Below are 22783 nucleotides of genomic sequence, written 5' to 3' on the forward strand. Positions count from 1 at the left end.
CTTGTGGCATTAGCAAGGTGTAAGAGCGCGATCCTGGAGGTAGAAAAAAGACGTTTCTTCTATGCGTGCCAGTGTGCTAGAGTATATAAAAAGCATTTAGACGTAGATAAGACGTATCTAAGTCGAAAAAGGCAATAGTTCCAAAAAAAACACGTCATTATAATATAGCAGGTAATTCAGTAGTATAGGGGATGGGGGTTCCAAAACACCACCCATCCGAGGTTCACCCGCGTTTGTAGAACCTAGGTTTGTCCGGGACATACCCGCATCCAGCGTCTATTTGGTTAAATATGTTAGTCTATATATGGAGTGCGAAGAATGTAAAGAATTTGCTAATGATTTTTGTATAAAGTGCTTGAAACCCAAGTTTGTACCTAGTAAGCCAAATAAGTATATTTGTTGTGGCAAAAAAAAATGCAAATAGAATATGACACGTCAGCACAGTGCTACGAGTGTGGTAAGAACATTCGCAATGCCGTACCTTGTGCTACCAGGGAACAATATTACTCTAACGGAGGTCGTAAGAAGACCCCATACAAGAGAATGAAATACTTTAGGGACTGGATGAGTCACATCCAAGGTCTTCGGCCGGTAAATTTAGACAACGAAGTAATGGAAATGATTGCGCTTGACTTAAAAGAACCAACACCACAAAGCTTAAGGAAGACATTGAAAAAATTAAAACTAGGGAAATATTACAAAGGTATTCCCTATCTTTTGTCTGAAATTACCGGTGACTCTATTCCCGAGGTTTCTGAAGATAGTATGAGAAGGGCCGAGTGGATGTTTTGTCGGTTGGATAAAGATATTCCTTATTACCCTGTCGAAATTTACGAAATATTTTACGAAATAGACCCCAACCACCCCCTGTTAGGATGGATTCCGAGGCGGCCGACGTAATAATGATAACAGCTGCGAGCTATGACCGTGGGTTTTTTACTTTCACGTGGCGGAAGTGGCGAACCTAGAAAGAACAATGAGTTGTTCACGTGTAAGACAATAGACAACATTCCGATCATACCCCTTCGCCTTAACAACCAGCAAGTTTGAAAGTAGATTCGATATCCACTTTTAAAATCGCTGGTTGTTAAGGCGCTCAGGAATGTGCTGATGTTAATGATAGCTTCAGACATTCGATTACGCATATGAACCAGACTGTCGTTCAATATGCAAACAAAATCCTGTCTCGCTTTTTTCAAAGCAAATATTTATTGAGCGAGCTTTCTTTGAAGCTCCTCTTTTGCTTCTTGTTTTTTTGTTTCTTATGTCCGACTTTAGTTTCTCGTACTTTTCCTCTTCAGCTAAGATAATCGAGAATTCTACGTCGTCTATCTTTCTGTCACGCAATGCCTTTGAGACAAGGTCGGTAATAGTATTTACTTTAGCCCTAGACAGAGCTATTGTCGTGTCGTGTTTTGATATTTTCGTGGATAGATTTTTCATAATACCCGTAGCAACAGCAGAAACAATACCACAGGCTGTCCCAACGTCGGCCAAAGGAACCCCTACGATTACTCCGGGTCCGGTAAGCGAAGTAGCAACGCCGGAGCCCGTTAACACTACGGATATGGACCCCAAAGTTATCGCAATCTTATGTAGCGTGCTCCGGGCTCTAACGTATTTCTTCCTAACTTTTTCGTAGTGTTTCGTCTGCCCTTCCAAGTAAGCCAGTATTAAATTTGCCTTATTGAGCCTAAAGTTTTCGGCATTTATTTCGTTAGGTGTAGTATAGGGAATATCTGGGTACATCTTAGGTGCCGATGGTATAACATCCATTATATATATACTAATGTACGACGCTTTTGGGAATGACATTGAGGAGCAGCCACATCACGACAACAGGGACTACTGGAATTGGAGGGCCTTCAGGAAAATATTTCCGCATGCAGACCCTACTAAGTTTGAGCGCAGACCCGATGGGATTTACTTTAACGGCTCTAGGATGTACAGCAATGAGGATTTGAAACCTACGCTGGTCAATCAGATAGACGATCAGCTGAAGCATCCGCAACCTAAACTCACACATGTTAAGCCTAAACCCACACATGTCGAACCCGGTTGATCAAAGGAATTATTGCTTGGTACCAGCACTTATTCAGTACCTGCGATTCCATTTAATGAACACCCAAGCTTGGACCTAACGTTAAACATGCGGATTTCTAACAACCATTCCTTTGTTGCTAAAGTGCGAGACATTTTCAAAGACGTTCCCATTGTTCATACCACTGCAAAAGAATCTCACGAATGGTTGAGAGCTCCTAACATGCGTTATTGGCCGCAGCAACTAAACTTTGCGGTTTGGTGCGCCACTGGCGGCTGCGGTGTGAGTGCGAACTCGATGAAGAATTCAATATTCATGTTTCATTTTCACTTCACGGTTAGAAGAATACTACATGAGATGGGCGTTACTGCATTGCCGGGAGATGCTGCGTTTTATCCTAGAGATAACAGATACGATGTTCCAGCCTATGACAGACTTTGTAAAGAGTTTGGAGTCGTGGGGAAAGACTTTAGATGCACTGCCGGTGCTAACAATGGTCTGGGACATATTTGGGCTTATTGGGGAATTGGTGGACACGAGCTAAGCGATAAGGAAGTTCATGCATTGCGGCTACAGTGGAACACGGGTTATCATAAGGTAACTTACGACAGCAGCACCTTCTTCGAACCAAATGCTAAGACCACTAAGGTAGTTAGAGACGGTCCATTGTTTAAGGATGAGGGTGGTAAGTATGCAGGGGCCAATCCATTGATTATTAAGATTACCAACGACGAGCAAACAAAGCAATATCTTAATTTCATACCCAAAGTAGGTAAAGGACTAACTAGAGCCGGCCTTGCTCGTTTGAATCGCAGCATAGAAGCTTACGTGTATTCTATCCTTGGAGCTCAGGTAAACACCCGATCTAGCATAATTGGAAATACTGGCGCCGCAGAAGAGACGCGAGCCAAAGCCTTGATCTTATTCGAAAGTTCAATTTTGGAGGGTGAAATTAGCAAGGGCGTACAATAGTTACCAACTAGCTATACAAAATTCTAAGGCAAGGTTAGACTATGCAGTAGCCCTAGGTTGTTGGTTAATGCCTAGTAATCTATCTATAAATACTGGTTCTGTAGTAGGATACAACAACAAACTTCAACGAGCTACTAAGGATATAAAGTTTGGGGTGAATGACGTGAACTCTGACACTTTTGAAGGGACTCAACACTTCGTAGAGAAGCCAAAGAAGGTACACGAGCCACCCGTAGAGAAACCATCAAAGAAGGTCCATGTTATGCCTACGATACCTGAGGAATATGACCATAACTTACTAAAGGTCGGCTTAGCCACCGCAAGCATTGGTCTGAGTTATTATATATGGCGATGAACAACCCCGACGTGGCAGGAGTAGATTGTGTTTATATGACTTACACAGGCGAGAAAAAATATACCAAGGCATCTTGGGTTGATGTCACCGGGATGTCTGTGGACCTGAACTACTCAGGAAAGAAGCTGATAATATGCAGCATTTGCATTGGTGCGTGTAGTCACGCCAACGTGGGTTTTAGGTTCTTGGATGACAACGGCATACTGCAGCCTATGCGCGCGAAGACGAATAACAGAGAGCCTGTACATTTCTCCGTAGAGCCAAACCCAGCCAGCCTTGAAAATCATTCCGTTTGGACTTTCCACCTGGTCGCCGATTGCCACGGGAAGGTAAAGCTGCAAATGCGCGCCGACGATACGGGAAAGGTTACGGTAAATAGCATAGAGGACCAAAGAGACTATGTTTATAATCATAAGAGCATTAGCACTCTTACGGTGCTTAGTCTCTAGAAGGTAACTTTGTTGCCTGGGATATATGAACAACCCATACGTAAAGGAAGATTGGTTCTTTCATGACTTAGAGGAGAGAAGGTACGAAACTGATAAATGGTATGACACCGGATTGTGTGTGAAGGTTGGGGGCTTAGGATTAATCATGTGCACTATTATCATTACCACGTGGAATAACTGCAATGTCGGGTTTAGAATCGTCGACGAAAATAACCACCCATTACTACCCTACAGAAAAAAAGATAATAAGAGGCTTCCGGTTCATTTCACGTTTGAGCCCGTGACCACGAGCACGGAAAACCAACAGCCGGTGACTTTTCACATGATAGCCAATTGTCAATATGCGAAGCTTCAAATTCGTCCCAACGATGCTCACCCACCAAATCCTGGTATGGTTGGAATAAATACCTCTAATAGTAGGTCGGATGCTATTTGGAATCATAAGCCCATTAGCACCATGAGCGCCATACCTTTAGTGCCAAATTACCAAGTCGGGGCTAACACTGTCTTTACTTATCCCCAGTCAAGGATGCCTCGGATGCCTGACGACGATAAGCCCCCAGTGATACACAAGGATAAAATCAAACCTTCATCTTCTTCAGGAGGACCACCCCAATAGCAACGACCAAGATCCAAACGTTATTCCCCACGAACTTCGTCAGTTCCCCACCGGTCCTAAGTACCAAGGAAACGACAGAACCCAACAGCCCAGGAAGGCCGGCTGCCATCTTTTTTCCTAAGTTGGTCAAACCAGAACCCAGTTTTTTTACGCCTGCACCCGTAGCCTTGAGCGCGGATAGGACATATCCTACTACGCTCGAAATAGCAACCGCGAATGCAAGGGGAATACCATACTTCAACAGGGCTCTTTTTACCTTTTCCTTGGTAGTAAGCCCCAACTCCCGCTCCAGGTTGTCCTTTTGCGCCTGTAATTCCGCAAGGCGTACCTGAAGGGTTTCTGATTCCCTTTGGGCGGCCTAACGGAGTTAATGCTGCTGTTCGCGAAGACATACACCGCAGGATTGCGCGACTCCGAGGTATTCTTTAATCCTAACATTACCAACGTAGGCGTTAGTATTAACGGAGTACCTAACAAGGTCTACTCCCAAGGGATAAAGCCCGCGGATATGTTCCGGGAAGTCGCACGCAAGTTTGGCGACCAGATTGCCCTAAAGGAGTTCTTCACGGATAAGTACGCGCTGTGGATTGACATGCGCACCACCAACGACGAGAGTATGCATGGTCAGGGGTTGCGGTTGGTAAACACCCAAGACGGCATCACTTTGGAGATTAAACGCACCAAACATGCCAGCGACACTACTAAGATAAACTGCTACGTCTTCGTTGTATCTGACGCGCAGCTAAGCGTAGAAATGAATCAGCTAAAGAGCGTTGCGTATTGATTCGCCATCCTGCTGGAAAAAAAGAATGAAATATTTGACTAATATACCATGTTACGCATCTTCGAAAACAACGATACCAAACTGCAATGCGTGGTGCAAGGCGACAAATTGTACTTTAAGGCGAAGGAAGTGGCTTTGGCATTGGAATATGAACGTCCAAAGGATGCTATCAAGGCGCACGTTTGCGATAAGTATAAGATAAAGCTTAGCGAACTTAGAAGGGAGGTGAATCGCCTCCTTTCCAACTTACACCCAGATTCCCTGTACGTAACTGAATCTGGGTTGTATCAATTAATATTTAGCTCTAAGATGCCAAGGGCAGAGGAGTTTCAGGATTGGGTGCTTGAAGAGGTCCTCCCCGCGCTGCGCAAGACAGGCAAGTATGAAATAGAGCGGCGTTTTGACAGTCCAAACAAGTTGGTATTCAAGATCGAAAATGAATTCGACCTGCATAAGAAAGTCGTAGACTACATCCGCAGGTTCTACCCCCAAATGCTCGTGACCCCTGGTCTAGGCGAACTGCAGGATAGCGACGGCAAACGCAAAGTGTTGGCAGAAAGGATGTCAACGCGGCCAACCCGACTTGTTAATCCTAAATGCGCATGTGCGATATAACGGCTTCTGCTTAGAATTGAAGACCCCTAAAGGCAACGGAGTGCTGTCTGAGGATCAACGTAAAGTAATGCAGCGGTATGAGCATAACGGGTTCAAAGTGTCTGTTAGCAACGACTACGACGACATTTGTAGGGATATCATGGAATATTCCCAAGGTATTCGTCTACCGTGCGCCTACTGCCGCAAAAGATTCAAGTCCACGGACACTTTAAAAACGCATTTGAAAATATTCCATAGGATATATGACGTTTAACGCTGTAAAACAAATCCACTGGAGGGACTTAGAGGAAGGCAAAGTGTATGAAATAAAAAATTTTGTCGCGTTTGAGGACATTGACCGTTTACGGTTGGTCTTCAAGGACGACAAAGACACCCACTACTCCCTGTGGGCGCCTGACAGGGTGCGGTACGTCGTCGAAGGTCAGGAGTTCACACATCTGAAGTCCTATGGTAAGAAAGACGGCAGGTGGGAGTTTGACGTGGCTAAGTGTCTTTCTCCTTCTCCTCTACATAGTTGAGAGCGTCTACCATCATACGCTGCGCCTTTGGGTCGGCTGAGCACCAATGCCCCTTAAAAAATGCACTGCCGCAATGAAGGCAGGTGTATTTTTTTCTCGTCTTAGGCTTGGGCGTAGTAATGCAGTCTGCAGGGGGTTCACATGTAATACAGTCCATATATTTAAGGTAACCACAGGTGCCTATTAGGAATCCCCCAAAGATGTTAAATGGGGGTTAAGATGTTGTTAAGGAAGGTCGGAAACCCTCCCAGAACCCCCCTCAGAATGTTAATGAATGGTTGTTATCTTGTTAAGAGACAGTTGAGTATGTGCTCCTCCTCCCTTATACATCCGCACTTCCCACACTGCTGCCTCCAGTATTCCCTGTTAGTCCAGGGGACACCTTCGGCGGAAACAAAGAATGGGAATGTCTTACTTATCTTCCTAAAGTAGTCAATTCTATCCCTTATGTAGCCATCTTTATGCTCACAACGGCTCATAAGATCCCCTCATTCATAACAGTCTACCCCTTCTAAGTTGTATTCCTTTGCAAGAATTTGGTATTTCTTCTCATGTATCTTCTTATGTGTCTGAAGACGTTGGCGGCTACTAAGGACCTTACCACAGTAGCTGCACCGGGTGGTGATTTCCTTACGACAAACACCCTTCTTAATGTGGTACTGCAACTTTTGAAGAGTGCTGAACTCCTTACCACAGTCCTCACAGACCTTACTAATCGGTTTTTTGTGCAAACACCATGCCTAACATGGTATTGCAGCCTTTGCTTGCTACTAAACACCTTCCTACAACTTAAGCAGTCCATATATACTTAACAACATTTTAACCCCCATTTAACATCCTAGGAGGATTTCTGAGATAGTTTTCGACCTTCCTTAACAAGATAACAACCATTCCTTAACATTCTAGGAGGGTTTCTGACCTTCCTTAACAACATCTTAACCCCCATTTAACATTCTACATGGGATATTTTACAAAGTCCGCAACTGACTCTTTGGCCCACGTTGGCATGGTTATCAAAGCGCCAAACCGCTCTGCTCGCTTCAGACCACACATTTCCTCATATAGCTCCTTTACGCGTCCATTCAGCCGGTCTATTTCCTCCCTTTGCATCTCTACGGTTCTTTCCAGGTCTGACTTCCTTTTGACGATGTTAACCATCTCTTTAACTGCTTCCACGGGCTCCATATATATGAACCCAGATCACATGCCTTGTAATGCTCTGATCGTAGGGCCTACCGGCTGCGGAAAGACCCAGTTCGTAGTAGAGCAGCTGCAAGGACCCTTTAGATACCGATTTGACTACATAGTGCTGCTTTGCCCCACCTACGTGAACAACAAAACCTGGACGGGTGTAGGCGTAAAAGATGACGACTTCTTCGTAGATATCTTAGACCCCAGTGAGTTATCCGGCCACCTTAAGAGGGGATGTCAGCAAAAATCGAACAATTTTGAAATTTTGTGGCAACGGTCGAAAAATCGATTTCGCTCATATTCTAACCTTAGGTAGACCTTATTCTAACTAGAACCACTATGTAGTTTGTTTTTAAAAATATCGCTTATTTTACGAGAAAAACGAGAAAATTGATTTTTGCGGATTTCAGCCTTTTGACGGCGGAAAGAAATCGACTACTTCAGAGCCTTCGCGTCGCAAAGAAAAGTAATTCAGACATATAAAACCATTATAATCTTATCAATTGGTATCTAAACTTGTTTTAGGAAAATGTTCAGCTATCTCAGTTTCCTTTTTCAAGACGAAAAAAAATTTTTTTTGACCCATACATTTTACAATACCAAGAGTATAGAAAGTTTAAAAAAATATTTTGGTATGTGCTATATAAAATAATGGGCTAAAATTTGGGCTAGTTAAAGTTAAGATGCTATATAATCTTATTCCACTGAAATTTGGTTGGGTAAATTATTTATCGCGTAAATAAAAAGCTTGAAATTCTTAAAAAATTCAGCGATTTCTCTGTCGGCAAAGATCAGTCGATTTCAATAGTTCTGCACAAACAACGCAATAAATCCGAGTTTGTTCGTTTTTCGAGCAATAATCTAAAGCAAAAATACTTTAAAAGGCCTAAGTTATTATTTTTAAGATAACGAAGAATCTTTTGAGGCTCAGATTCAAACACGCTTTGCTATTCGCGACTGAGAAGTGGACTGAGTATTGTAAGCAAACTTGAATAACTAACAAAGTGTCTAACGATTACAGTAGGGATTGCTCACCATATTTTCGGATTACTTCAGACTATTCTGCTTTAACCGTTGAATATTATTTATAGTTAGGTGAAGAATAAGTAGTCGTTCTATTTTTCTTGCTCCTACCATGATAAATTGGGAAAGGACGGTAATCTGAGATGTAAACATGTAATCCACAATGCATGCCGCTTAAAACAATACACGTCACCAGTGACACCAAACTGACAGTGACATCTGATTATAAGATATCGTCGTGTGTTTCATATTTTTGAGATGAATTTCCTAGGTAACTGAGGATAAACTAACAAACTTTTGGTTGGAGGAAGCTGTGGGTTCGATCCAAAGGACAGGAAACGAGATACTGCCATAATCCCTTTATTGGCCTGCAGAAAGGAGATTTTCGACCACAAGACCGCCTTTGCGTTCTCTGGCCCCGAAAATGAAGTTGACTTGATCTTGAGTCGGGCAGCCATATTTGTTTGTCCAAATGATGTTGATACGTGGTCAATATGTCCATTCCATCGTTCAAAATTAGGATTGGGATGGACAAGAGGCTGCAATACAAGGTGCAGAGTACCTGTTGAAATATCTAAGCATCAAAAGACCAAAGGAAAATGGCCGAGATTTGAAAGAGGAATAGGAAAATCCGATTCGTCTATGATATTAAATAAGACTGAGGTATTCCTACAAGTAGGTTCAGGTCAGTAACAAGTTTGCATTCCTAATGATACTCGAGGTTTGATTTGCGCATTTTTTCTTTCTATGAAATACTTTTATAGTAATAAAAATGTTTCTTTCATTTACTTGTAGGAATGTGCATAAATTGCAGAAAAACTCTTAAACAACTCGAAGACTCCGATCCACAGACTCCGGTCACCACCAGCGCCTCCCAAAGACAGGAACTGGATGAACAGAGGATCGTTGAGCAAATAAGTAATTTGTCGCTGGTAAATATCTTTTCTCCTTGAAAACTGAAGGAATGCTTTTATTACTAAAATAAATGATTTTTGTGCGTTAGTGCTGTTTTCAAAACCCTTGGTTATTTTATATTTGTTTATTTGTTAGTCGGTTTGGTAATCAGATTAAATTAGTAAAGGCGGCGCGAGTGGCGGCGGATTGGTATAATATGAAAAAGTGTGGAGCGGGAAATGGGAAGGGGAGTGGGAAGGGAAGGGAGAGGAAGTGGGAAACTCTGAAAATCAACAAAACGTTAATGCGTATTTTACATGTTTTTGTGGGTCGGGAATTTACGTATTCTACCGATAAATGAAATCAGAATTAGAAGTGCGTTCATTTTCTTATATTTTTTTAAATTATTTTTTCTGTTAAATAATTTTAGGACGAAAAGGAGGAGGTGACGTTTAATCCAAAGTTCTCCACGCCTACAAGTCTGTATCAACCAAGCGAATCTTCTTACTTATCCGTCACTGTGGAAGAAACGGAGGTTGTTCCTTCCCCAAAAGAAAAATTGAATGCCTTCCTTTGTTCACGGGACATTAGCCCTATTCGTCATTCTCTTTCGTTGCCATGGGAACAAACATCAGAGCGCACAAAGCGTTTTCATATCCGGAAAACGCAACAGGTTGTAGATGCATGCCTGAAGGAGATTGCTCCTGAAGATTTTGAAATGCTATTTTCTGCATTGAAAGAAACGAAGTCTAATAAATGTAGTGTTGATAACTCCCTTATGGAGGCTTTATCTGAATGCTACAATAACAGCAGTTCTTGGAGCACCCGCAGACAGATATTATCCATCATGGCGGACAAATTGAGTTTTAAAGAGCTTCGCAGGTGGATACCTAGTTTGACAAGATATCGCTTCAATCTTGCAAGACACCACCTTTTACTCCACGGCAGAGGGGCAGTTTTACCTTCCACTAAGAACACGCGAATGTACGTTCAACCAGAAAAGCTTGAGCACTTCATTATATTCATTACCAGCTCACATATTGTACAAGATTTGCCATTTGGCGAGAAAACGCTTAAGTTATCGTCACAAACAGAAATCAGGATCCCAAATGTTATACGATCTTTGATACCTGAGCAAATTATTTGTCAGTACCAAAGCTATTGTCAAGAGACAGGTTTCAAACCAATGAGTCGTAGTTCGTTATGCAGAGTTCTCAGCGTATGTTCAGCTTCAATACGCAAATCTTTACAGGGCTTAGACAACTTTTCAGCACTTGGAGCAAAAGCCTTTGATGATCTTGAAGAGTTGGTTGAAAAGCTTGGAGACACTTACGGGAATGGGCTTACTTGGGCGAAGGAAATAAAGCAGAATCTCAAACTAGCAAAGCGTTACTTCAAAGGCGACTATAAGGTAAACTAAATGTTCACTTTCAGTTATTCTGCAACAATTCATTATTGAAAGCGCACGCTGCAGTAAAATCCCAAGCTCCAAACCAATAAGCATCATGAAATACATGCATAATATCGTTATAATGTTTTGTTGAAGGTTCACGTTACCAAAAGCTCAAAAGTTGCAGATCATTGCAGAACGCACGCCCTAAGTTATCCAAGTGAAGATGACCACATGGTTGACTGTGACCACGAGCATGACCTGAAATGCGATAGATGTAACTTATTTCCTGTAACTCTGAAAGAAATAAAATGCGTAGTAGAAAGCACTAGATGCACCTTGGAAGATAAAGGAGAAATGGAGTTCTTGATCTCCCAGTCCGCGCAGAACATCGAGGCCTGGAAGTCCCATCTTTTACGATCAATTAATCAAGATCAAGCAAGGCAAGAAATTATTAAAGATTTAAGAAAGGAGGCAGTGCTTTTAGTTTCCGACTGGGCAATGAAGTTTTTGCCAAGAAAGTTCCGAGAAAGCCAGCAAGACTGGTTTGGTAAGCGCGGGATCCCCTGGCACATAACTGTTGCCATGACCAAAACAGATGAAGGAGAAATGAAAATGTTGACGTTTGTACATATATTTGAAAGCTGCATTCAGGACAGTCCTGCTGTTCTGGCTATTTTTGACGACGTTCTACAGCAACTTAAGAGCATCACTTCTGACATTACCTCTCTTTACCTCAGACAAGATAATGCCGGATGTTATCATTCTGCATCGACAATCCTTGGCATTTATCAGGTTGCATCACAAAATGACTTTAATCTAGTGCGCATTGATTTCTCAGACCCGCAGGGCGGCAAAGGCGCATGCGATAGAAAGGCTGCAACTATCAAGAATCATATGAAGAAGTATTTAAACTCAGGACATGATATAGATACTGCTCAACAAATGAAGTGTGCTATGGAGTCATTTGGAGGAATCCCTGGGGTAAGAGTAACACTGTGCGGCGCTCAAGCTTCTCCAGACTTATCAGAAAAATGGGAAGGTGTGAGCTTTATTAACAACATCGCTTACAGCAATGAAGGAATTACAGTTTGGAGGGCTTATGAAATTGGTGCTGGCAAATTTATGCCTTGGAGTAGCTTTAATCTGCCCAACAAATTGCCAAAGCTCAACAAAATTCCAGATTATGAAGTATTAAAGGTTACCTTTCTTTCCATCAAAGCAAGAAAAATGCCGACAAAAAAACCCGCTCTTAAAGCTGAGTCACTGCAGAAGGTAAAAAAAGTTAAGGATAATGATGATGATGACGATGATGATGACGATGATGATGACGATGATGATAATGATGATGATGTCAACTTAACAGAAGATAACCAAGACGAAGATAGTGAGGGCGCGAAAATTGGTCGAGATGACGAAAATGCGTTATTCTTTTGCCCCGAAGAAGGCTGTATTATGTCTTTTCAGAGATATTCTTCTCTCGAAAAGCATATTGATTATGGAAGCCACAAATATGTTCTTGAGCATGAAACTCTGTATGACAGAGCTATGATTATGTACGCTACAAAGCTAGAGCATGGTGCTACTGACGTTCCTCAGATAGATGGGGACACTACCGTCAATCTAGATCATGATCAAGTGCTTCCTAAAGGATGGGCACTAAAATCAGCAGCAAAACGAAAAAGATTTAATGAAGCACAGAAAAACTATCTAACCGATATTTTTGAAAACGGAGAATCAACTGGAAGGAAGGCCAATCCTGCAGCTGTGGCCCAGACCATGAGAAGGGCCAAAAACAAAGATGGCTCAAGTATGTTCAATAAGAATGAATATCTTACGTCGCAACAAATTGCAGGCTTTTTCTCGCGTTTGGCAAGAAAAAAGAAGCTAGGCTCAGCTGATGACGAAGACAACGATGAAATGAAGAAAAATGAGGAAAACAAAGAAAAAGAATTGTTTCATGTAATGAATGAAGTAATGGAACTGGTTTCTGCAAAACATCCAATCATGTTTGATCACTACAATATCTGCGAAATGGCATCCAAATCCAAGCTATCATCTTTTTCAATCCAAATGCTTCAGGAAATCTGTGCCTCCTTCGAGCTTGAGACGTCTCACATTAAGACAAGACGCAAGAAGCCATACTTACATCTCCTGCAAGAATTAGTCAACACCTGTATTTGCAGTCTGTCTCTCTTGAAGGTAAAGTTTGTTAGTTTATCCTCAGTTACCTAGGAAATTCATCTCAAAAATATGAAACACACGACGATATCTTATAATCAGATGTCACTGTCAGTTTGGTGTCACTGGTGACGTGTATTGTTTTAAGCGGCATGCATTGTGGATTACATGTTTACATCTCAGATTACCGTCCTTTCCCAATTTATCATGGTAGGAGCAAGAAAAATAGAACGACTACTTATTCTTCACCTAACTATAAATAATATTCAACGGTTAAAGCAGAATAGTCTGAAGTAATCCGAAAATATGGTGAGCAATCCCTACTGTAATCGTTAGACACTTTGTTAGTTATTCAAGTTTGCTTACAATACTCAGTCCACTTCTCAGTCGCGAATAGCAAAGCGTGTTTGAATCTGAGCCTCAAAAGATTCTTCGTTATCTTAAAAATAATAACTTAGGCCTTTTAAAGTATTTTTGCTTTAGATTATTGCTCGAAAAACGAACAAACTCGGATTTATTGCGTTGTTTGTGCAGAACTATTGAAATCGACTGATCTTTGCCGACAGAGAAATCGCTGAATTTTTTAAGAATTTCAAGCTTTTTATTTACGCGATAAATAATTTACCCAACCAAATTTCAGTGGAATAAGATTATATAGCATCTTAACTTTAACTAGCCCAAATTTTAGCCCATTATTTTATATAGCACATACCAAAATATTTTTTTAAACTTTCTATACTCTTGGTATTGTAAAATGTATGGGTCAAAAAAAATTTTTTTTCGTCTTGAAAAAGGAAACTGAGATAGCTGAACATTTTCCTAAAACAAGTTTAGATACCAATTGATAAGATTATAATGGTTTTATATGTCTGAATTACTTTTCTTTGCGACGCGAAGGCTCTGAAGTAGTCGATTTCTTTCCGCCGTCAAAAGGCTGAAATCCGCAAAAATCAATTTTCTCGTTTTTCTCGTAAAATAAGCGATATTTTTAAAAACAAACTATATAGTGGTTCTAGTTAGAATAAGGCCTACCTAAGGTTAGAATATGAGCGAAATCGATTTTTCGACCGTTGCCACAAAATGTTCGATTTTTGCTGACATCCCCTCTTAAGTTCTGGCATAGGCAATTCCCTAAGGATACGCAAACTTTACTCATATTGGATGACATTGCCTGCGGAGATGACGTAAAAAGACGCACGTCGGAACTCGTGAAGCTTGCTTTCAGCGGCAGACATGACAATATTAGCGTTTGGTTGCTCTCGCAGCAGCTTACCAGTGTCTCTAAGCCCTTCAGGGAAAACATAGGTTCACTTGTCGTATTTTATACTCCAAGTAAGAGTGACCTGGAAACCATCTTAAGCGACTACGGCGGCGAAATATCCAAGGAACAGTTACACGAATACATGCGGCATTTAAAGACACACCAACATTCCAAAATGATCTTCTCTTTGAGGTTTCCGTATTTAGTAAGAATCTTAGATTCCTAACATATATGGAGATTGAGCAGCTCATAGATGAAGTCCCCACACAGCTAGACGAAAGTAACCTTAAGGAACAACTTAACATCCTTGTGTCATCTGGGAAGTGCAAGGAAATGATAGGCAAGGAACTTACCCATGAGCAGGTTAATAAGTTGTCGGAAGAGGAAGTTAAGAAGTTCCATAAGAGGTACGAGGCTGCCCTTGCAAGTAAAACCACGGACGCCGTAGCAGACTCCGCAATTAAGCTGGCAACTAAATTGCTTGGACTTGCACTGCCCATAGACGACGTGGAGCAACTACAGAAGGACATAAGAGATGACTTTGTCATATCCCAAGAACTTAAGATAACCTGTGGGTGGTTGTCTTTGAAGTGCGGTAAGTTAATGGCAGTCGCCTCTGCGGCACTTCACGTAGCTCAGCACGTTGACTTGAAAGAACTTACGACGTCTTGGAAGGACTTTAAGAAGGACAGAGAAGTCGAAAGGGTATTTACGGCAGCACTTGCCGAGGTCGACAAAGAACCTAGTCAGGTCGCCTCAAGTACTTAGTCAAGTCATCCTTAAGTACTTACCCAGGTCGTCCTTAAGTCGCCGCTAAGTTACTTACCAAGCCATCTTAAGTTACTTATCAAGTCCTTCAAGTCCTTAGTGTAAATGAGTGAAGCCGAACCAGAGACAGAGGAGCAGCCCCAAGAGGAGCAGAAGATCACCAAGGCTAAATCTCCAGGCAGAGTTGCCGCGGGGAAGAAGCTCGCAGAGATGAACAGGAAGAACGAAGCCAAAAAAGAGGAAAAGAAGGAGGACGAAGGCGAATCCTTTATTAATCCAGGGTACGTCATCGGCGCGTTAGGAGTCGTTTTGGCCGCAGGCAGCCTTTACTTGCAATGGAAAGCTGCAAAGCCAAAGGTAGAACCCGTGCATGTAACGCAGGAGCCTCCTAAGAGAAGCAGAATACCCGAAATGGAATGAACCTTTTCGCTCTGTAATATAATGAGTAAATTCGTAGGTACTATCATCATTGCTCCCATTCTTGGTGGTATTGGCCTTGCTGGTAAGAAGCTTTTCGGGGTAAAGCTTACGCCTGACCCCAGTAAAAGCCTAGTCAATGTCTTAAAAATGAGTTTTTCCCTTGCCGTTGCTATGGCGTTGGGGGAATATTTGCGTAAGGATTCGACAAGAAAGATAAACCTTCTCACGATGTAATATAATGTCGTCCGCGTTATTGAAAACTGTTGAAGAGGCAGCCATCATTACTTCCATCGTTGCGGGTATCGGTTGGGTAGGTAAGAAGGTGCTCAAAGAAGACTTTACTGAAGACCCCAGTAAGGACCTCGGTAACTTTGCTAAAATGACCGCCGCGGTGGCGGGCAGTATTGCCCTTAAGGACTATTTGCAGAAGGAAAAATACATTCCTAACATATAAATGGTTAGTTTGGTTGCAGGCGGAGTTATCGCAGCTTTAGCATTCACTGGAGCTAATTATGGTGGTCAGTATTTGGATAGATTAGTCAGAGGCGATCATAGTGGCGCTGCCGAAAGAAAGAGACACGACTTAGCGCTGGAAAAGTATCAAAGGGACGTGGCGGCTTGGAATGAAAAAAGACAAGCTTACAGGGATTGGTTGGACAAGAACTACCAAGACAAAATGCAGGCGGATAAGAACTTTGACTACGCCTTTAAGCTCTATGCGCAAGCACAACCCGACTTTAGAATGAGAAAGCCCCAGTTTAAGAATTACTACCAGCCTTCTAAGAAACAAAAAGACAATGAGCTGGTATTTGTAGGAGTTGCAGGGCTGGCCGGAGGTGCAGCTTTGGCGTATCTAATATAATGATCGTCTTTTTGGAAAGCGACAAGAATAACTTTACCACTTATTTGAATCCCCCCATCAAAGCCCATAAGGTTCGGCTGGTTAGTTGCTCTTTGTACAATTCTTGGTATAATTTAATCAATGGCTATGTCGTTGTGAATGCCAACAAGCCAAAGTTGCCAGATTCCCATTACACCCCTATAACACTGGCTAAGGAGCTAGCAAAGCATGGATATACTCTTACCACAGGATTACCCCATGAAATGACATTCAAGAAAAATAGTGGGAGTGCCAATCTAAAGGGCAGTCCATTGGTAGAACTCCTGGGTCTTACTAGTACCACGATAAATAGCGGCAATACATATGATGTGAAATGGAAAGTTCCCGCTAACTACGAAGTCCGTTGCAACCTAGTAAGCTCGTACTTCAATGAAGGACCCAGTAATCTAATGTGCAAGTTTCCACCCAAGGGCAATCCATTTGACCTGGTAGAATACGCTCCCATTTCTTTGAGCTATGACTTGCCTTGTGAATTGGTAGAAAGCATAAACATCACTATCAAAGTGGACGGAGAGACGGTGGATTTCAACGGGCGAAAGATCAATCTCGTCTTGGAATTCATATAATGCCCCGCGTAGAAGACAAACTCAAGAGGATTTACTATGGACCCGAAGGCTATTGGAGAGGAGCGTCAGCTATCAAGAAACTTGCAGCCGCGGCCAGGGTATCAGAAGAAACGGCCAAGAACTGGTTAACAAAACAAACCCTCTGGCAGGTTTATCTTCCCGTGCCCAAGTACATTCCCAGGCCCGGCTTTACCGTAAATGCCCCCAATGAGGTCCATCAGGCGGATTTGCTTTTCTTACCGCACGACAAGGTGAGAAGAAAGACCTATAGATACGCTTTGACCGTAGTTGATATCGCAAGCAGATACAAGGACGCCGAACCCATAACCAGCAAGGATTCTGGGGAAGTCGCAGAAGCCCTGAGTAGGATTTATAAGCGCGTTTTGAAATGGCCTAAGCTGCTGCAAGTGGATGCGGGAACAGAGTTCATGGGCGTGGTTACCAAGACCCTGAAAGACCACGGCACCAAGATTAGAAGAGCCGAAGCAGAGTACCACAGGGGTCAGAGCATCGTCGAAAGATTCAATAAGACCTTGGCCGAGCGTCTCTTTGGATACCAGTATTGGAAAGAGCTGGAAGATCCCTCCAAACGCAACAGGGAATGGACTCAGAGGCTCCCCCAGGTCATCACGGCCTTGAACAACGAGGAGGCCAGGGCTACGGGAATGAAACCCAAGGATGCCATAAAAAAGAAACACGTGGAACACAAGTCCTACGTCAGAAGCTCAAGGGCGGTCTTCCCCCAGGAAAAGAGAATAGGCGATGTCACGGTTCGATATCTCTATGAGCCGGGTGAATTAGAAGGAGGATCCAAAAGAGCTACGGATCCTAATTGGTCTTTGAAAGCTTATCAGATCCAAAGTGCAATAGCCAAGAAGGGTCAGCCCATCTTGTATTATCTTCACGATGGTCCCACGCGTGGGTTCGTCAAAGAAGAACTGCTTATCGTGTGATGTCCGAATGCTATCGTATGGATACCATCATCACACATCCACCTCTTACCGTCAAATGCGGACAGTGACACCTTCTCCTGCGTAACGTTGTGTATTTGATGTCCGTAGCTGCGGCAGGCTGTTCATCTTATGCCGCTGTTCCTTACGCGTACGCAGGACCTTCAAGTAGGACTCGTGCGTAATGTCCTTCTTAACCACGTACTTTTTTACGCCTTTGGCTTTCTTTTCTACGCCGTCCAGCTTCAGCACGCTGTGCATCTTTGGTTTTAGCCCCACGTACTCTACTATGGGTTTTCCCTTCATTTCGTCCTTCATCTTACCTATTACCTTTTTGTTTTTTGCGGAGTAAAGAAAGTGGTCGCGCGGGTAATCGCTGGTGTCGTACTCGTCTATGTCGGGTACGCAGTCCTCGTAAACCTCCTCCGTTTGCACCTCTAGTATTAAGGAATCGGTGTCGGTGTATAGAAGGCGGCACTTATCACCGTATTTCGGTTTTAGCTTGTCGTAGTAAAACTCATACATGAGCAACTTTGATAGGTCTAACACTGTAAACCCCGTGTATACGGGTTTGTTCAGGAATAGGTTTGCTTTCTTCATGTGAATCACATAGAAGTTTAACATTTCTACGTATCTGACGAATCCAGGCTGTGACACGTATGCTTCTGCTTCCTCTATGGTGCTGGCTATTTTTATGCTTACGCGCTTGCGGATGTGTTCCATTGTCTTACCAAATACGCTGTTGTTCATTAGTTTGAACAGTAGAACTGCAGGTTGCGGTAATGCACCACGTACTTCTACTTGTCCATCAGGTTCATAGTTAGTTTCCTGTACGGTTTGTATCCGGGACACATTTGCTTTTGCAACGGACTCAGCTGCTTAAATGGTATCTCTATCGCTTCTGGTGCTAACGGGAACTCATCGTGCGCGTCTTGCAGGTGCGCTGGGTATTCCAAATCCACTTCTAAGACTTAACCTTTGTCGTCTTCTTTGCCTACCTGCATGTAGAAGTCTATCGGTTTCACTTTGTCCCATTCGAAGTCGCGTACGGGTAAGTACTGCGACATTGCCCAACCGTAGAGGTTGTTGGCGTCTAAGTAGAATATGTGTGTGGTCGTACTCTACTGTGGGATTGTTAGCTTTTGCATATTGTCTGCTGGGTCCGCAAACCCCGCCGCGAATACCGTCTTCCATGAACCGATACATGTCGTACTCCGTTAGCAGGTCCAGTTGTGCGTTCGTCTTCTTTAGTAGCGCACTCCAGCTAAGTCCGGGTGCTGTGTAGAAGTTCGCGGGATGCAACCCGTAATATTCCATTGCCATCTTTCTGAAGCTTTGAAAGACGTCTGCTAACAGCACTACGTCCGACTAATGTCGTGGTAATCCGCCATATCCTTGCAGTCGTACTTCTGCCACACATCTAATGCATGCTGGTACTCTTCGTCTTTTATACCAGATTCTGTTAAAGTGCTGTAGAAATCCTTCTTTGGTGGTAGGGGCTCTTCAAACTTGTCCCAGCTGCTCATGTATTCGTATGGGTAGACTCCTTTCCTTTCCGCGCCGTATTGACTGGAAATTGGGAACTCCGTGTTGTATTTAACCAAGTTTGCTAAGGAGTCCGCCATAAACTGCTGCGAATCTAAGAACTTTAGCTTACCTACGGTTACGGACATGTACCTTTCTTTGTTGTTGGGTATGCACTTTACTTCGGAGCCGTCTGTTCCTTGTAAGAGTACAGTGTGTTGCCCTAATTCCGGACGGTTTTGTAATAAATTGCGATATCTTTACTGACAATTATCGTTACAATAAGATATTTTGCACGGACATAGATTTGTATGTATAAAATACTGTCACCAAGAATCTGGTCTTTTCAATGACGATTTCAAGCGATTTTTAAATCTTTTTCGAGGAGATCAAACTGCCCTTATTCCGGACAATGGGCCCTAATTCCGGACACAAAATAAAGCAGCTTTATTCTTTACAATTTATGAATGTTTTGAACTAATTTTCAACCGATATGATAATGCTGTTATTGTTTATTATTAATAGAATGCGAGAACTTGAAATTGGGTTTCCTGTATTCCTGAAATAGACCATAATACAAATGATGTAATTTGATTGCTCTCGTCGATCGACTTGATTCCGCGGGGTTTTGTTTTCATTATGGTTAAAGTTCTCATAGTTAATGCAGTGATAACAGGATATCACGAGTTCAAGATTAAGCCCCCGATAGGAATGAGTCTCAAGGTCACGAAAGAATACGGGAACAAATACGATGAGCATGCATGTTTGGTTTGGATTCCCGAGCTAGAGACGATTCCACGGCACCTGTGGGACATAGTTACAGATGCGAAGCGCACAAGACCGTACAAACACTAGCAGGCCTTCCTATAGGCCGTGTTCCAAGAGGTCTATCGTCCTGCTTTTGGAAACTCTTGGAATCTGACGATATTGAATGCATCAAATGGTTGGTATTATGTGAAATATTTCATTGCTTTCTTAGCGATTGAACTTTAATTGCTAGTTACAGTCCACGTGCCTGACTAAACAGATTCATTGATTTCATTGCAAAATCGTTTGGTATGAATAAATTGTTTATCACTGCTGTTGTAACATTTTTGGTAATATTACTAGCATGAGAACAACTACGCTTTGAAAACCATTAAAAAAAAAACTGAAATTATAAATTTGACCAAGATAATCAGCGCAAATCAGGCAAGCTAAGTACAATATGTTCATAGTGAATACGTTCGTCCGGAATTAGGAACACTTCATTGAATTTTAAGAGCATCTTTGTATAATTCTCCTACACTTCCTAGAAACCCTTGAACGTTTTCCTACAACCTCCGTGTAACACAGTGGTTTTACCTACTAGAAATTTATGTTTTAGGATTTCAATTTGCAAAGAAAGCGCACTTTCAACTTCGACCTCTAATTCGAAGCACGTTAAAAACGAGTATTTTGGAAAACAGAATATTTACCTACCTTTATGGAAAATTCGATTTTCCCGCTCGAAAAAGCCACAGGAAACCCACAATTTGTGTCACACAAGGAAAATCATAAGTACTTAATTCCGTAGCGTCACTTTATCTAATTACAATATTCGTGGGTTTTTTTTTGAGTTTTAAAGGAAAAGTGTCCGAGATTAGGGACTGTCCGGAATTAGGGCAACACACTGTAAGTGACTGTCGTAACCCCTTAAATTGTGAAAGAATATGGGTATCTCCATTTCTGGATCTACTTTGAAGTTTATATTGCATTTCCAATGAGCCGCTCCTCTGTATTTACCCGTGATGTGGCAGTGATCTCTAACCTTATCCACGTAGAAATCCTCAACGAATGCTTTATGACAATGAATGCAGTGGGTGGAAGGCTTGTTGGGCTTTTCCCCCTTCCTTGCATACCTGCCACATTTAAAATGAGCTTCTCCTAGATACTTTCCATCTTCGTCCCACGCTTTCTTGGCTCGTCTTCCAAACTGGAGAAGCGTATGTTGGCAAATGTGGCATTTCTTTGCCTTGGAAAAAGCCTCCTGGTTCTCTTTGGTAAATACAATCTTCTTTGGGCGTCTTAATTGTTCTCTTATCTCTTCCTCCTCTTCTCGCAATGCTTCTAGAAACTTATTAGCTGCGTTCTTACCTCGGTAAATCACGGGAGGGTTAGCCTTACCGTCTGATCTGACTACTATGTAACCAAAGGAGCAGATCTCGTGTAATCCCACCTTATTCGTGGCACCACTTTTCTGCTCTTCCTTAGTTATCAACGCTTCAAAGTCTGCATATATCATGTAAGGCACCTGCATCTGCTTTTGATGGTCTGAGTACGATAGGTTCTTATCTGTGGGCATCTGGATCCGTTGCGCCACTTCTTCAACTCCGCGACATATTTCGTCGTGATCCTTTAGAGCTTTAACGCTGGTAAAGGATAACAAACAACAGTCGCAGAAGTACTTTTTACCTTTATGCTTAGTATGTCTGTAAAATAGTCTGCCAACATGTTTGACCCACGAATAATGTCCGCCGTGGTAAAACAGGTGTATGCGTTCTCCTTTGCTCTTTGACAGCACTAGCGGCACTATCGTTTGGTCTCTAACACCGTAAACGTTAATGGCTAGGTCATTTTCCTGCTCGAATATCGGTATGTCTATCAGCTGCATTGGAAACTCCACGCCATCCCACTCCAAATCGTCTGTTGGGTACTTGCTTGTCCTGCATGGATTATCGTCTGCTGGGTACAGCGCGGATCGAATTGCCCACATAAAGCATCTATTGTCGTCATTCTTTACGTTTACTATGGATTTCTTTCTTTCTACTCACGTCGGTAGGGGCACGTAACTTCATCCTCGTATGGGTACGTACCTTGCTACGCTTACTTCTATTCCTTCTACCTCCTCCACTATCCAACCTGATCCTTCTCTTGTGTAGTTAGACAGCGACTCTGTAATTGCTTCTAATGCGCTGCTAAGTGATGATCTAAGGTCGGTTGATTCTAATATAACCAGCGACTTTAATCGCAGCATAGCGGTTGTTGTCACTTCATCCTTTGACAGGCTTACTTCAACCATTATGCTGGCCTTTAACGCACCTAAGTCTCTTAGTCCATCTCGTAGCGCTCCCTTTACCTTCCTTTCCGACCTTACCCAAAACTGTCTAACGTCGATCTCACCGTTACCGGGTATTGACACCATTTTGAAGTTGGTTTGGGATTCCATATATAATAGGAAATATCTTATACCTAATTCCAGACCCTTTTCAGATCGTCGTAGTCATACTCGCAGTCTTGACAATGCCAAAATAACTTAACCTTAGTCACAAAAGACTTACCACACATACAATCATAACTGCTCATACATTTCGTCTTCATCTTTAAATGCTTCTTTTAAGTC

General features: G+C 42.5%; 1 protein-coding gene across 1 annotated transcript; it reads left to right on the forward strand.

Moving 5' to 3' along the window:
• Positions 1 to 7773: 7773 nt before the first annotated feature.
• LOC148912377 (uncharacterized) lies at positions 7774 to 13086 on the forward strand. Its single transcript, XM_089027601.1, has 5 exons — positions 7774 to 9252; positions 9363 to 9499; positions 9892 to 10872; positions 11008 to 12126; positions 12319 to 13086. Exons 1-5 carry the CDS (start codon positions 9210 to 9212, stop codon positions 13084 to 13086), a joined length of 3048 nt encoding a protein of 1015 aa, XP_088883727.1. The 5' UTR covers positions 7774 to 9209.
• The last annotated feature ends 9697 nt before the right edge of the window (positions 13087 to 22783 follow it).

This window comes from Actinia tenebrosa, unplaced genomic scaffold, assembly GCF_029948245.1.
Source record: "Actinia tenebrosa isolate PJP-AT-01 unplaced genomic scaffold, QUT_ActTen_1.0 PGA_scaffold11__36_contigs__length_13525064, whole genome shotgun sequence".
NCBI classification, from domain to species: domain Eukaryota; kingdom Metazoa; phylum Cnidaria; class Anthozoa; order Actiniaria; family Actiniidae; genus Actinia; species Actinia tenebrosa.

Bases quoted from the DNA above. Each gene is read 5' to 3' on its own strand.
- LOC148912377 (XM_089027601.1), top strand. From the start codon at position 9,210: ATGATATTAAATAAGACTGAGGTATTCCTACAAGTAGGTTCAG. The intron at 9,253-9,362 runs GTCAGTAACAAG...ATTTACTTGTAG, and splicing joins ATTCCTACAAGTAGGTTCAG to GAATGTGCATAAATTGCAGA. The intron at 9,500-9,891 runs GTAAATATCTTT...AAATAATTTTAG, and splicing joins AAATAAGTAATTTGTCGCTG to GACGAAAAGGAGGAGGTGAC.